Below are 17,961 nucleotides of genomic sequence, written 5' to 3'. Positions count from 1 at the left end.
ACGCATGAGACAATTAGAGAGCTCTTGCATATTTTTTTATCATAATGGCATTAAACATCGACAACAACGTCGTCTGCAGAGAAGAGTTTATCCTGTCACCTGCATACAAATCGGTCCAATAACCAGGTGCCGTGTAAACTTTAGTATTAGGATAGTAGACCACGTGATGTTTATCTACAGTCAGGTGGTCATGTGACCGCGAAAACGAACTTCTTTTATATATTCTGCAATGTCAGAAGAAAAGCAGAACTGCCGTTTCAGTATCTTATCAATGGACCACTAACAGCCGACATAAGCAATCACTCGCCCATAAAGTCCCATCATTATGCAAAATAATGACACTGACAAAACAATCGACCTGAAATCTTCATGAGATGTGAAAATCTTACCCCACCCGCAAATGCTGGAAACTATGAAACAGCATTCAACGATACTCGTCGATAGTTTATTCCATTTCTGTGGTGAATGACAAAATCTCACTTACAACAGAAATGAATGATCTCTTTGCCGGTGCAGTTATGATCATTCAACACTATCAACATCATTTAAATCCATTTAATATGTTGCGATTGTTTGTAAACACTCGTGATCTTGAATTTTGACCTGTGTACTGTACTCTGACTTGCGGAATAATTGTTACATCATCAGATAATGTTCAGAGACTGATCCATGCTTATGCACGTTTAAAAGTATTTTTATGTTTTGAATTGATATTGACGTATTAAAATGCAATGACTTTGATTATAAACGTACTAAAAAAGTTGAACAGTTTTACGAACTATTTTGGGGGCGATTTAAACATGGATACCGAGTGTGATGACGTCAACAGGGAAAAACAGTTGTCCCCCTTACTTTTAAATGTTCTTATTAATTTTAAGGTTTTATAGTGTTTAATTAAACAAAGTAACAGGATAAATAGAATACTAGGTTAGTGTCGTGGATGGAGAAAGTTTATCTGGCTCGGCTGCTGATTTTATCGGGTTCGCCTTCGGCTCACCCGATAAATTCCTCCGCCTTGCCAGATAAACTTCCTCCATCCACGGCACTAACCTAGTATTCTCTATATATTTGAACTTAGGTCCAAATTACCTGTGGCATATTGATGGGTACGATAAACTTAAACCATTCGGTATTTGCATACACGGTGCCATTGATGGTTTTTCGAGATATGTTTTGTGGTTGGAAGCATATAAAACCAACAACGATCCGAAGCTGATAGCGGGATACTACACAGAGACGGTAAATATGATGAACGGTTGCCCATTAAGAGTAAGGGCCGACTTGGGTACATAAAACTGCTATGTGAGAGACATACACATGTATCTGAGAAGTTTTACAGAAGATCATGATGTACAAAATTGCTATCTGGTCGGTTCTAGCAATAGGAACCAAAGAATAGAAAGATGGTGGGGCATACTACGAACGCAGAATGTCCAGTACTGGATGGACTTGTTCAAGCTATTAGAGAGCACTGGAAGTTACACGGGGGACCTTTTGGACAAAGAACTGCTGCAGTTCTGCTTCATGGATGTTATACAGGTAATGCCTCAATGTTATTTAGGACTAAATTTATTTAAAATACATGTTCATACCCAGTGACTATGCGATGGAAGGCTGTTGTCGTAGGCGTCTAATTTCATATTAACGCAGACGTAATAGTTAATACGATATGAGTATTTGTATACTTTTGCATCGATGAATTATAAATTGCGAATACAATTTCTGCGTACGTCGTTAAAGCCTTCGTGTTTATATATCCAAGTCGATCATGTACATGTAGAATTGTTCTCAATGTGTCAATAGCACAAGAAGCTATATCAACAGAAATTTGGGTGACTTTAGACCATTTCAGGTTCCCATGATTTTCTTCTTTTTTACCCTTCATATGTGCAGTATGACGATGTTTCAGGTTTTAATTATAAAAATAAAAGAGTTTTGTCTCCGGCGGGAATCTAACCCACAAACATTTCATGGTGAGATAAAACGCAGTTCGACACGTTAACGCCGGCCCGGTAAGCGCAGTTGGTAAGCGCACTAGACTCCCAGTCCGAACGTCGTGGGTTCGAACGCCAAGACTGCCGGCAATGGACATTGCGATGTGTTGATCAAAGGCGTGTCCTGAGGTTACTTGCCTCCCATTTCTAATGCAAATGGGAAGCTGTGGGTCGCTTGAAAAGATCTAATGAAATCACTGGTTATCCCAACTAGGCGATTTCCTCCCTTAAGAAACGGACGCGGTTACAACTGAGCTAGTGTACCTCACTTAACTTCTAGCGTAAATTGACATTAATTGATAATGAAGACCGTTTTTTGAGAGCATAAATAGATACAACTTTGGTAAACGGGGTATACCTTGGCGAATGAAAATGAATACATTATAATTATGCTGAATTAGAGTTTAAGATCTCTAGAATATACCGATGAGCATGATTATTGGAATATTTTACATTGTTCGTGTTGCTTTTTTTACATTTCACCATGTGGTATTCAGTACCTTTAATATCAGTAAATGGGTTTAAGTAGACACAGTGCATTATGCACCTGTGATAACGTGTTCTGTGAGTTTAATATGATAGTTTGTCTACTTCCAGAAAGAACTTGACGAAGTTCGTCAACTCTGGAATTGTCATCGCATAAGACATGTTCGCAACAGCATCAGTCCAAGTGGCCGCCTGATGACAATGTACACTTGTCCAGAATTATACGGCGCTCAAGATTACCTGTGCGCAGTACCTCGAGCTAATGTTGATTCATGTTTGGAAGAGTGAGTGCTTAAAAGCAACATTACCTGTGACGCAACTGTTTTTGAAATTTGCACCATGATTATGGACGACCATGACCTCCAGATGCCGGATTGTGGCGATTCGGCAGTTATTCTCTACCAAACACTCCGACGTGAAATTCTCAGTGAAATTAGTCGCACATGAGGATGTTTCCCAAATACAGACCGATTTAAAATTCAGAAAATTAACTTTTTATTATGGTATGTGTTATTTAAATGTTTGGTCAGAATACATTTTATATATTTAATTTTATTTATCATACATTTATATGTATAGTATCTGTTTTACAAAAACATGTCTTTTTGATATATTATATATATACAACATGTACATGTATTTCTGTCCAGTTAATACACATGCATTATGCATCGCGCCATGTGTACTGCATATGTGGTTGCTTTGTATTTTCATGATTAAAAATGCACTCTTATTCCCAAATAAAATTTACATCAATTTATAATATTGTTTTGTTATTCCCCAAAAATAAACAAATGTCAAATGTCAATGTGTTGCTCACATGTGGATTCTCCACACCATTTAGACAAGTATTCTGATGTTACAAGGTGAGCCAAAATGGCAGTTAAAAAAGCCTTGGAGTGCTCAAATGACTAGTGCATAGAAACACAATCAATGAAAGAAAGAAGTCCATGATGACCCTATTATTAGTTTGAAATGACGTTGAAAGTATGTACGTGAAGTTAGTGGCCTAGCGGCCCACCAGCTCAGCGGCGTGAAGTTAGCGTCCTTGCGGCCTAGCGGCGTAAAGTTAGCGGCCTAGCGGCCTGGCGGCCCAAAATACTATCCTATTTTCTTAAAAAACAAAGAAATATTAACTGAGTTTTAAGCACACACTATCACTCTGAGGCGATTATCAACATTTAAAAAAATCGAACAAGCAGTCAGCTTTTCAAAGCATGTGAACATGCCTCTCCTTCTATTTTTTTATATACATATATTCTGTTTTTATGCCCAAATTATCACTCTTAAGCAATTATAAACCTTCTTTTTTTTAAAAAGTCGATCGAGCACTTAAGCGGCCTAGCGGCGTGAAGTTAGCGGCCTGGCGGCCTAGCATCCTAAATTGGTTTCCTATTTCAAAGTATGTATACATGCGTTTTCTTCCAAAACAATGATAAATCTACGGTTTAACAATTTTTCTAAATACAAAAAATAAAAATGCTGATATTCGTTATAATGGATTTTTTAGGCAGCTTGGTCGAGTTTGGGGCGAAATGCAGATATTCGTTAAAGGATGGCTATTTGTGAATAGAAACCATAACTTTGTCATTTTTTAAAGAAGAAAAGGCATGAATAAATGGTTTATATGAGAAACCTATTTTAGGCCGTAAGGCCGCAAGGCCGCTAACTTAACGCCGCTGGGCCGCTAGGCCGCTGAACTGCTTGATCGACTATTTTGAAGAAAAAAGGAAGTTAGTTTCTTAAGAGTGATAATTTGTGCATAAAACAGTAAATATATCATTGTTTTCGAAGAACAGGCATGTTTAATGCTTTGAAATAGCTGACTACTTTATCGACGTTTTTGAAAAAAAATTGTTGATAATAGCTTCAATGTGTTATTTTGTGCATAAAAAACAGTTACTATGTTATTGTTTTAGGAGAGAATGCATGTTTACTTGCTTTGAAATAGGATTCAATAGGACCCCCCCCCCCACACACACACACACCAGCTTCGTTTTTCCCCCATTTTTATGACGTTGTTAGTCTCAAAGAATCCACTTGGATTCAAATCGGTGCTTTCCGTTGGCACCATATTGAGCCTTCACAGACTCTTCAGCTTCTGAGGCCCTTTCACATTGAGGTCAATGTCATGCGTTTCTGTACACAGTGCCTAATCAGCATGGCAAAAACTTACAATGGTAATGTGAATATAACGGTTATACACTAATGAACATTGAAGAACTGTGAATGTTTTGATTTACTCCAAAACTGTCACAAGAGCTGCTGTAAGACAGCACGCTGGACTACGCAGCTTTGACTTAGAAGGGAATACATGTACAATGATGATGTGATATGTGTCTGTCAAAAGCAATAAAACAATCAAATTAAAAAGTGAACAAGAATCGGATTTTTAATGATTGGCAGAAGAGATTCAGTTTCAACTGTTTTCTTCTATTTTTTTGTAACAGTGACCTTGATCCTAAGGGCCCAAAACACAATCACATGAAAGTCCTCCATAAACTCTTTCTATGTACCAGGTTTGTTCACAATATGTAGACCCTTACTTAAGCTTTTCAATACCAACCCTTTTTCTATTAAAAGTAACATTGACCTTGATCCAAGGGGTCTCAAATGAATTCCTTTAAAAGTCCTCCATTATCTTTTTAGTAACTACCAAGTTTGGTCTCTTTATGTCAAACCTAGCTAAAGTTATACTATACATAAGGTGACTTTGATGCTGCCCTCCCACCCACAGGGGCTGGTTGCGTTGTTTTGACACACCACGCCCCCGTCCGTTTTTGTTTTTTGTTTTTTTTTAATCATTTTTTTTTTATCAAATTTTAGTAAGAATATGATGCGGTTACTGTAACTTGTGAAAATTGGCAAACAAAAAGTTTTAATTTTTTTATTTTATTATCTTTGTAGAGGGTGATGACTTGACCCTGAATTTCCATGTATTTGCCGACATGACCCTGTTTAAGAGGCCATAACTTTATCAAATTTTAACCAAACTCTACATTTTTGAAATTTCCTTGTAGAGTTAGTGTCAATCTTTAAGAAAATGTACAGTTTTAACGAAAACAATTTCAAACCCGAATTTCCTAAAACATGTTACTCGACGAACTAACTACCCGCAAATTTCACCGAAATTTTCCAGACTAAAATGCATTATCCCGGTATTGCATAATAAATTCAACACGTGTGCTTAAGAGAAACAATAATTCTATCTATCACGATACAGGTGAAATGGAAGTCAAATATCGAAGTATTAAGTGCAATGAGTGATGGAAATATATTTTTTCTATTTAAGTCCAACTCGCCCTAACCTAAAACAATCAGGGGCCATAACTTTTATAACGGATAATATGGAGTTATGTAACCTTATTGTGTTATGGTCCTGAAGAATTGTGTGAAGTAGTATGTCAATTGAATGAAGGGTATTGGACTTATAAGTGAAAATCCCAACTTGCCCTACAACTTAAACCTGCCCTAAAACTTTAACCTCACGCCGACGCCGGGGCGAGTAATATAGCCCTGCTTATTCTTCGAATAGATTTGCAAAGACCGGTGAACTAGCTGCTATGGCCGTTACATAGCTAGCTTGATATACTTCAAAGAACTGCAACCTTAAGTTTTCACTGTACTCATGCGCCCATCACTACAAATGTCACCTCAGTGAGACTGGAGTCATTTATACGATCATGCACAACTAACAAATTCAACAAATTCAATGACTTCATATCACACGCAAAAGATGATAAATAAATTGCATTTTAAAGAGAGTATAAGTAACAACAGCCTTAACTCTGTCTTGAACAAAAGTGCCAGAACAAAACTTTGCACGCATGACGATGAAGTATTAAAGAAATCTTTCAGACCAGTGCAAACACATGGCTCCCGAAAGAAATGCATGTCAGAGGGATAGACAATGCCCAAATAATATCTGGCAGGCTTTAATGGGGTATAATTATAACAAAGTAAACAGTGCTTTTTGTAACATATTTTAATTTGAAAAGTTACCCTTACATTTAAACAAAAAAACTGTACATTTGAAAATGGCTATTTGCCCCCAAAAAGAAAACTGTGCAGTAACCCCTGACAAAGTCAGGTCAGTTATTAATGTCTAAATCCAGTTTGTCGAATAAGACACGAAGTCAATTAGGACAATTGGTCAACATGACTATTTTGCCATGTACAACAATTCATCAAATTATCGAAGTAATACTTAAAAATATAACTCATCAATTGTGATTGCCTTTAACATCGTAACATTATATACTAGTATTCGTCAGTGATATGGTGGCATTCATGATAAATTTTAAGCATTATTTTGTCTTCCTTACAGTCTTCCAATAGGTTCTAAAACATTAGGACTGATTAATAATTAAATTTATACATACACACAGCGTGCTTTCCTTAACAGCAAGAAAACATAATTACCCGTAAGTTGTTCAGTTGACCACATTTAACATTTGCTACAAATTGTCGTCGTTTACAAAATAAACATTAATGAATTGTCCTGTCAAAGAAAAGTCACATTTAATGAAGTGTTGTATATGACAATGTCTATGTTTTTTAATATGATTTGAATGATCATGATTTATACAGAATCAATAGACAATGCAGCATATTAGGTAACAATATTCTGGATTTTGCAGAACAATTATCACAACAATTAAAATTAATAATTAATAAGCAACAAGTGTCAAAATTGCCCAAAGTCCCTCACTTGAGTCTGCGGCTATTAACCCAAACTAAACAAGAGCTGTCACAGAGACAGCGCGCTCGACTATTCCGCTGCTGTATGGATTGAAAAGTTTAGATTAGATTTCAATACAATACATGATGTGCTGAGACATTTACATAAATTGAATGGAAAATATTAAAGGTGGTACGCAAACTTTAACGTAAATTTTAAGTCGAAAAAGGGGTATTATTTTGTCAAAATGCTTGATAGAGTTACCTCCTCCTGTGTATAGAGTGGGGGCATGATGGTGAACAAGTGTGCAAAGTTTCAAAGCCATAGGTCAATGGACGATTTATGTCACTTCCCGGAATGCCCCTACTTTTAAGAAAATTAGAAAATGATGAATCGTCTGGAGGTAAATTCTGGCGTGGTTACAAAAAGGGATGTAACCGATGTAAAAATCGCGAGTTAGTATCTCGTAATTAGCCATAATTTAGTCATAATTTTGAGTAAGTATCTCCTAATTATGAGATAGTATCTCGTAATTATGACTTAGCAAGTCATAATTATGAGTTAGTATCTCCTAATTAGGACTTAGTAAGTCGTAATTAGGAGATAGTATCTCCTGATGATGAGATAGTATCTCGTAATTAGGACTTAGTAAGTCATAATTATGAGTTAATATCTCCTAATTAGGACTTAATAAGTCGTAATTAGGAGATAGTATATCCTAATTATGAGATAGTATCTCGTAATTAGGACTTAGTAAGTCGTAATAAGGAGATAGTATCTCCTAATTAGGAGATAGTATACTGGAAAATATTTTTCACTTTGGCACCTGGACGCTTCCATACGTTTGGGAGCCAACTAGTCTGGGAGGTTGGGTATCCTCCGTGAAGAAATTTGGCAGAGGAAGTTGCCATTGTCTTTGTTCCCCGCCCACCGGCTTCCTGTTTCACTATTCGTGGCATTTAGGAACCTTGTCCGTTACTGTTGGCTGTGATGCATTCATGGCATCAGTCCCTTGCCCAATCGGTGGTGCTGCAGGTAAGGGCGCCTTTGACGCTTTCAGCTAGGTAAGGGGGGCATTGATGCTTCTGCCCCAATGGCAAGGACATACAGGACTCACCTCTACTGAGCTGTGTGTTTGAGCTGTTTCCCGATGACTTATCGCAAGAAGTGCACTTTTGTGCAAAATTATGAGGGATAGTACTTGAGGTTGTCGGTGATGGTGAAACCTCAAAACTTTAAGTAGGCAATCAGTGCCGTTCTACAGCCACTGTTTGTTACTATGCAGTCTATAAGATGGTGCGTGATAGCCTAATGAGCAGACATTGAGCATGATGTTCTCGACAGTGTGTTCAGGGTCTTTTGGAATAACTCACGAGACTCACGAGACAACGTACTGGTTCTAATTGACCTGTTATGTCGTTATTCTCTCTTTGGTCTGCGATATGACTCTTGTTCGTGCACTGCCTTGAATGCATATTGCTCAAGTTCTTTACTGCATAACGGAATCGTGAGGTTGAGCTTTTTAGCGCAAGAAATCAGCAAATCTTACCTTATTGAATATTGTACACGTCTCCCTCCCAGTGCCAACAGTACGCAATTTTTCTGAGCCTGGATATGTGTGTAATATTTTGTTTTAATCCAACCCCAAGCTTATCCTTGATGTACTTTCTTACTGTTTTAGAACGCTCCAACAACGTGTTTGGCTTTTGCATTTCAGTCATCAGGTCCAACACAAGCCGCTCCGTAAAACGGTTGCTAATCTCGCGACACTGACCTGCCTCTGTTTTGATTATGCTTGTCAAAGATAAAAGAACGAAAAAGGTTGTAAGGCGATGCATCTCAATTTTGTGTGACAGAATCTGACTCGCAATCTTCACAGAACAAAACGTATGCATATGTGATGAATAAGATATATGTTCCACAGGAGATCTTATATAAATACAAAATTAAGATAACAACAAAAAATACGTACAAATGACGACACGATTACAAATATAAGATAATTATGCCACAAGACGCAATACTGACATGGTATTAAACATTAATTTTATGAAGATACAACACCACTGAACAATGTAACAGTTATAACCCTTTTATACTTAAAACAAAATACTTTAATCTTTTGTAGTCACACTTTGAAAGAAGAACATAGAACTGCTAGAAAGGTATACAACAGTAGCAGTAAAGATACACCATAACTAGACTAGAACCTTAAAAAATATATATTCTTACTTGTATTGACATACATTTTAAAATCTCGACATACAGCATCAAACCTTTGTTAAAAGGTATTTATTAATATCGATCACAAATAAAACAATATCATCAAAAACATATGCGTTTAACAAATGATGAACTGATTGTTTTATAAAGAATATAAGAATAGGAATACGAATAAATTTCATTGAACAAAATTGAGGACAGAAATTTCTGCATCAAACATTAAGAGTATAACATCCTATTTCTTTTATTTTTCGTTCTGACGTTTCAGGGGTGCACTCGGCTATCTGCACCTTTCTTCTTTCCCTTCTCTTCTTCTCCAACAACAGCACATTTGTCTCGTACATCTGGTGCGGTACAACGACGGAATTTTATCACAGCCTCTGGAAAAAGGGCATGTACTCTTAATCCAGAGCTACAGATAAAGGTTTTTCAGAATTGGACAATGAATCGGATATTTGTTAAAAAATGTTGGATGTTTTTAATATTTTTTTAAACATAGGAAACAGATTTTCAATTTTAGTTTGCTTTATTTTTTAATTAGTTTAATACGCCTAAACGCAGCTCATCTGTTCTTTTACGGTTAATCCGTCTACCAATAAAATGACAACATTCTTCATGCATACCACTCTGTTTTTTTCGGGAGAATTTATCACAGTTTCATTGCATTTCCCTTGACCTAACATAAAACTCGTTTTTGATGGGCACTTGACCAGTTGTATTTCATTGACATTTGAGTAGTAATAAAATACCTCATAACCCTGCGGCAAGTACCATTTACAGTTCTGCTGCCTAGCGAAGACAGATGGCTAAATGAAAATATATTCTAACACTTCATTATTATTGTGAAACGAAAAATCTGGCAAAATTCGTAACATACGAGCATTGGACAAATTAGTCGGGTAAATACATGACAGTACTAATATAAATAACATATTTATATACATTTTAATGTAGATCTATGTTTCAAAAGAAGGTATTACACCGACAAGAATAAAGTTATGCTTGTACTTATTTATGTTAATTGCAATGAGTTGGAGAACACGATCTCATCAGTCAATTGCAACGCAAATTCTCTTCAAAAAGAAAATTTAAGTAGAAAATCAACCAGACGCTAAAAAAGTCTTAGGCATAAGAAAGCTCGCAAAGTAACATCTGATGATTGGCCTGCGGGAGTCTCCATCCGCCAGATGCAAAAGGCAGCTCAGTACCTTAAAGTAGCTAAGTGTCATTGGCTGTCCCACTCAAACAGTTCCAACTATGAATTTAAACTACCTGTTTTGCACTTTCAACTTCTCTTCGAAAATGGCGCCAATATGTTAAACGCATTAATTGTGAAATTAAAAATTTCCAAAGAATGAAACCAAATTAACTGAATCTTATTAATATAAAATCAATTAAGATAACATTGTTATCTCAATTTGGTTTTAATTAGTTAATAATAATGAATTTACATCAATAACCGCAAGGGGAATAACTTCTTTCGAAAGTTGCAGCATATGTCGTATGCGTTGAGATCAATTCTACGTACACCGCACCAACATCTGGCCGATAATAACATATTAATAAAACAATCGTTCATTTAAAGGAAACACTTTTGCTTATCAATAAGAATTTTAACATGAACATCTAAATTTAAATTATACCGTTACTTACAACGGATTTTAGTCACTTTTTTCGTCTTTCATCGGTCTAATTTTTGCAAACATTGGTCAAACGCCGTTATGCAGCCGATATTGTTGCCATATGGTTATGTTGACTGGTAGAATGCTAATAATAACAATCTTAACACACTTTTTTCCTAAAATATCCAAATTACAGTAATATTTAAAAAAAAAAAAAAAAACGATATGCATGTAGGAACGAATAGGTTACTGAATCAGTAATTTGACATTGAAACTGAAATGAAAAAGAAACGTTTTTAAGATCACTTTGTATTTAATTAGGGACAAATATTCATGAAATGAGATGTCTTTCAACAATTCTGTTTTAACCAGGATCATTTAAAGTAACAACTCAACTTCAAAACTCAGAACAATATTTAAAATCTGATTTGACTTTATGACATTCAAACTCACTTAAGATTTCAAGATTCAACACATTTATTAAGTAATTTGAACAGAATCGAATACCTCATTACATGATCAAAATATAAATCTATTATACATATATACAATGATTATACAATAGGTTTGAATGTGAGACACGACAGATATAATATGATCATTATTAATAATCAGTATTTTGCAAATTAAATATAGTGTTTAAATTGACATTGAGGATGGACAAACATGCGTTAAGCAAAATATTTAAATTCTATTTGTCACGAATAGTGGTATATCATATAACAATCATGTACTTTGTAAACAATCAAATTGTATGAAGAAATATTATAAGAATATATATAAATCAAGTAGAGTTAAATTCTAAAGGTAAGCCTTACCTAATTGATAGTGGTTACAAAACAATATATACAATGTTATGACGTCGTTCGAATTCTTTAGAAATAAATTTGCATAAATTAAGTTGAATGGCATATTTCCTGTTTTGCATAAGTTCAATGAATTTCATCATGCTAGGCCTAACAAAGTATTTTCGATTTAAATATAGTCTACGTAAATCAGTAAATACCTTAAAAACACAAACAAAGTGAAACTCAACTTCAATATCGCCACTATTACATATGGTGCAATAGCATTGATTATAAAGAATTCTATTGTTGCCATAACGCTCAGTTTCAATACGTTACTGATGAGACGAAAGTCGCAATCTGGTTGAAGGAATTCGATATTTAGAAGCAAATCTATCGAGATACTCAGCGCGTTAGCTAGGTATTTCAAAATGTTTATAAGTACACAAAATTGGGCTGTTACTAATAGCGTTGTACCAAGATTGTTTAATCTGATCACTAAGTCGTTCCCTATACACTAAATAAAAATATTTCATATCGACACAGCTGGGATTAATCCAAACATTTGAAAAATCAGCTGAGTCCAGCAATATTTTCACATGACTAACCCAATTGGACTTTCTTTTCATAGAGTCTGCTACAAGATCATTATACATTGTGCGAACTATCGTTATTGAGTGTTTTACACCAAATTTTATAATTCGTGTATAACTTGTTGTATACAATGGAAATCTAAAGTTCTCCATATACTGACATTGTTGATGTTACCTGTTTTACATGTAATAATAATTTACAAAACTTAAGATGAACCCTTTTAATCTCTTTGTTTTTTCCAAACCCCCAAATTTCACACCCATAATTCAAACCTGATGATACAAATGCGTCAAATAATTGACATATCGTACTTGGTTTTAGAGGCTTGTTTTTAAAGTTTTAAAGTTGAACATATTCTTAAGGGCTCGATCGCCACGCTTGCTCAGCCCTTTTTAATCGCTAAGACCTTACACATTTTACTGTGACTATTATTGACGTCGCATTGAAACTTGGAAGTTTGGGATGTGTCTGAATGTAGAACCATGGAGGATCACGTGATCAAAATGGACATAATTATTATTGTAAAATAAAACTAAATTTCTTTGATAAAAAAAAAACACCTTTACAAACAATTACTTGTATAAACTGATTGAAGAAAAAGGAAACATCAATATACAACAAACGTATGTCGTATACCGTTATTACAAACCTTGGGCACATTTAATGGATATTTAATTACTCGTCCCCGAAATCGTAGGCTACGGGTTTTTACAGGTTGGTTTATGAACCTTTAGACCCGATTCATCAAAGCTCAGAAAAAAGTTTCGGAGGATGTTATATTCATATCATCAATATAAATATTCCCTGTCAAAACAGAACATTTAAACATATTGTTTTTATTATCTTTAATTTCTTAATGCATTTTAAGAGGGGCCCCTTTAAAAATTAACATCATTTGAAATAAAATGACTGATTGTCCTATATTAGACGAGCATTTCACAAAAGCAAAATTAGGTCAACAAAACATCTTTAAGGGGATATAGGTTAAAATGATACACTGTTTCTTCCTGCAGGTATATTTCGATGGCTACACTTCTGGTAGGTTGTGTGCCGATTCAAATCAGAAATGGCTTACAAAATCAAACCGATTTGACATATTTTTCAAATCTAGTTCCGCTGGAATCATTCGAAAAAGGGGATTTCGTTTATTTTGGAAAGGTAACACATTTTTTCAATCGTCGTACCTGCACAACTCATTCATTTTCATTACTACGTAGTAGAATATGGATAGGATTACATACATTTGATTTAAAAGTTACATATCAATACAATTGAATCAAGTCAGTGCGACACGAACAGAAAATACAAATTGGGCCACTCGCGGAACTACGCTTGTTTCCTGAATAATACATTTAGGTTTTATGACATATAACAAATCGTTTCCTTTATAAAAATTAATGCTGTATGTAATATCTACGCCAGGTGTAGGGACAACCTTTCTTACATCCAGCAATACCTCGTGGTCGCAAGCACAGGAGATGTGTTCTGAGGAAGGTGGCACAATGTTGACTGATGACACATATATAGAATTATCAAAGGAAGACCTTGCAGCTGAAATGGACGCAGCTAACGTAACAGAGGCTTGGATAGGGCGATACTACACGCCATGGTCCTGGTTAAAAGGTAAGTTTACTGAAGTATGTTCTTGTATTGGAAAAGTTAAGCGACCTCAAACACAAACGTGATGTAGATATTCCGATCAATAATTAGGACTTTACCAGTACATGATGAATCAAAACAGATTAGAAACGTATTTACTCACATACTATTATAGATTATAGCCAAACAGATGATTTCCCAGAATATTTCTCAATACTTTTTAACATTCTTCTTTTATGAATTAATACAATAACAATTAAAATTGAATTTAATACGTACTTTCACTTTTATGAAATTTGACTTATTGTAACAGGCTACAATTTATGTTATAATTCAAAAAATGACATATAGCTACAAAGTGCCACAATAATAACTGATTTAATTATTGTTATTTAAAATAGTCACCTTAAAATAAATACCATATAAACAAAGGCAATTATTTGGTGTTTGTATTATATATTAACAGGGTGTTATACGGACGATATGTTACCCGAAAGAGTTGTCTGTTTAAAATCCAATCAACAATCGACATGTATAGAATTCTGCCATGATTCTAACTACTTTGGATTGAAGGTATGTCTCGTACATTGTAATTTAGGTCGTTGTCATGTGCCTCTTAACAATGATTATAGTAACATGTTTGCCTACGAGGCGTGTCCTTGTAGTTTTCATTTTATTATTGCACTTCAAGTAAGATACAGATCAACGAGAGCATACATTATAACTTGTATTAAAACACCTATGAACTTTCATATCTTCTTTGGTATATTGCTTCTTTGCTTGTTAATGCTTTATGACAATAATGGAATGTCTATGTTCCGTAAGTGATAGTTTCAGGAGCTGATTTCTGACATGCCTAAACAAATATGAAGAAAATACAAATAATTTGATAATGTCTGTAGAATAATATAAAATCATATATGATATTGGCGGCACAAGTATGTCTACCGATGCGTAAGTTGAGGCTAGGTTGTAATTTTAAGCTTATACTAGAAATTATGATTCGGTCTTGTTTTATTTTTATTCTAATGTTTTGTTTGAAACATATTATAAATAACACCTAAATGAATAAAATCTATTCAAATCTCACAGGGGAACACGTGCTATTGTTTCCGAAAGTTGAAAGGTCAGTTTGTAAGAACGGGTAGTAATTGCACTACTAGATGTCCGGGAAATACAGAGGAAAGGTGTGGCGGAAATGGCACAATGACAGTATACATGAATGGTGAGTAACTATTTTTACCTTTGTTTTATATACATATTCCTATTTACTAATAAAACAAGTATTACTTAGATTTCTGCTAATTTTTCGTGTGATTTTCTCATATGTCTTCATTAAAAACCTTATCCAATGTATTTCAATATTTTTTTATGTTTTTGGTTTAGATTTATGTTTTAACAATTCCACACTTTGGAATGGAACCATTTCAACTTCTCGGTCAGGTAAAACGTGTCTTTCGTGGAATTCGTCGGGAATCGAATTCTTCGACGGGGGAGTGGATAATACAGATAACTTTTGTAGAGACCCAAATAACACAGGGAATACCTGGTGTCATACTCGAAGGGGCCCTGAAGCGTGCGATATACCGAAATGTTTGGGTAAATCTTTTTAACATGTATTTAGGTAAAATGCCATTGTCAGTATACGACAGTTTAAAACGCATCTGCATTAGAATGTACATTCATTTAAAACTTCATATGTATTTTCATTTTTCAATTAATCGCTTCTTAAATATCTCGACTGCATGTTTTTTTATTGTTTGCATTAAACGCTATATCTAAACATCGACATTTAGGCACACATCCGACCTAATTTCTTTTAATAAAAAGGTAAATAAAGGGTAAAAAACATCACTCTACAGTACTGAATATAAAATGTTGACTTTTGAAAGGTCAGCACATAGTATCAAATCTCTTTGACATCTATTCTAGTTCATTCTATGACTACAATGTGATGTATCGATATTTCTTATTCAATCTCGATTAGCATGAAAAGTAGGAATCAACATATCGACCATGTCTCACTGTTAACGAACCCGGTTGATATAGAATGTTATTGCATTCTCAGATGCACAGCTGTTGCTCTCCATGGTCGGAGCTATGTTAAATCCCAGGTCCTCTCTTAAGATTTGATTTTACAGTGAAAACTACGGTAAGAAGCCCCGGTGTAAGAATTAAGATGAAATCACAAATATAAGAGGAAAACTATACTGTAGGGACAATCTCTGATGTCGAAAATTAAAATATAGATCCTGTTTGGAGGCCAAAGGGGTCTAAGAGCCAAAAAGCCAAAACTACTCTGCACACGCAACATAAACGTACAGCCATGGACACTGATAATAGAATTTAAAGTTATATAACTTCTATATCATTTGTTAACATTTCACCTCATTGAACACTTGTAGATAGTATATATTAATACTTTTGGTCTGTTACTGTAAATACAAACAAACAATATACTTCATTGGTATGCAGCAGGACATATCGTTTGAGATGTCGGTTGTTAATAATATTGGTTTATGTCTTCAATGTTCGAACGCACGGAGGTGAAGAGTGTTGGCGAGGCTTTTTATGAGCTTCTCCTCATCTCCCCCATCAAGTTCACGAACGCTTGAGAGCGCTACTCACCTGTTATGGCATTGGGAAATCCTTCAGTGGTGGGCTCTCCCGGACCTAGAATAATTGATCTTGCTTCATGACTTTTGAAAGGAAACACAATTATACCTCATTTATCATATTGCTTTTTACTGCTAGGGTTCTGATATTCATAAAATATGATGTCGATTAACTGCAAAAGATTTTGACAGTCATTCGATGGGAAACGGGAAACTTAATTCAGAGATTCATTTTTATTTTCGAATTCTGAATTAGACAAACTATTCAACATAAAATGAAGAGGAAGGATACAAATTGATTCAAGTAAAATCATGATTAAATGATCACTTTACGTATTTGATCAGTACGTTCTAAAACGTTAAATAATGAGTGGACTCACTTTGCCCATGTGTTTTCTTGTGCGTTGCGTTTCTGTGGTTAAGTGTATGTTAGTATTTTAGTAGTGTACTCTATTTTTTCAACATGACATGAACATGGATTATTTCGATCCACGGCTTATTCTCCCGACTTCTGTTTTGATTTTAACGATAACAGAAATATTCTATAAGTAGAACAATACAATGCAATCTTAGCCGGATCATAGTATGCTTGTGTATTTCCTCGCCCATTATAGAAGCAAAAAGTGTCGACAACACGACGGCCAAAACAATAATTCGATTGTATTACTATCTGGATTGTGTACGTTTATTTAACTACACTATTGGCCTATCCATCAACTATGGCTGATTTAACGAGTATCAGTCTAGTAAGGTAGTCCGGTGTAATGCTCAGACAGAACAGCTACACTTATCATGCGCTATTGTATAGCCCTCCGGACGACGGTAAGTATTTAAGTCGTTGTGCGGGTAATTGAATTTGTGAGCCCAGGGTTAGCAGTAAAGTGTCTTACCAGTAGACAACGAATCCGTCACAATATACCTTATAAGTAATAGTTATAAAAGCGTTCTTACTAATGACTCCCAACGTGATTACATTGCAAGTGCACTGGAAATACTGATTAAACAAGGTGCAAGACAGGGTTACTTTAATTTCATTGTGTCATGATTTAGAGGGTTTCCTTTGTTTTCGTCTGTACATTTCATCCCGTTTTGGTACGGGTGTAACCGTTCTATAACTACCGCATAAGCACTCATGTATAATCTCAGTAACAAGATTTGTAGGTGCCGAAACTATAACATACTTTCCGTTCTATAGATATATTTGTAACGGTAATAATTTTAAATTCAAGATGCAACTCTACTCTTTACAGTACAAAATGACAAAAGCAAACTGAAAATTCCTGACTCCACTTATAGACGTACATAATTCGAATATATAAAAGCGCCTTTTTATTTGATCGGAAGGACATTATTATCTTCTAT

At 35.0% G+C, this 17,961-nt stretch overlaps 1 protein-coding gene across 1 annotated transcript in view; it reads left to right on the top strand.

Moving 5' to 3' along the window:
* LOC128217436 (uncharacterized) overlaps positions 1–17,961 on the top strand; it is an 88,912-nt gene that overhangs the window by 3,195 nt on the left and 67,756 nt on the right. The window contains exons 3-7 of the mRNA XM_052924588.1: positions 13,399–13,543; positions 13,808–14,008; positions 14,451–14,557; positions 15,077–15,209; positions 15,371–15,583. Coding sequence (XP_052780548.1) covers positions 13,399–13,543; positions 13,808–14,008; positions 14,451–14,557; positions 15,077–15,209; positions 15,371–15,583 — 799 coding nt within the window. The remainder of the gene's footprint in view (positions 1–13,398; positions 13,544–13,807; positions 14,009–14,450; positions 14,558–15,076; positions 15,210–15,370; positions 15,584–17,961) is intronic.

This window comes from Mya arenaria, chromosome 14 (assembly GCF_026914265.1).
Source record: "Mya arenaria isolate MELC-2E11 chromosome 14, ASM2691426v1".
Classification (NCBI taxonomy): Eukaryota; Metazoa; Mollusca; class Bivalvia; order Myida; family Myidae; genus Mya; species Mya arenaria.
Note: the sequence above shows the minus strand (reverse complement) of the source record. Positions and strands in the feature narration are given on the sequence as shown.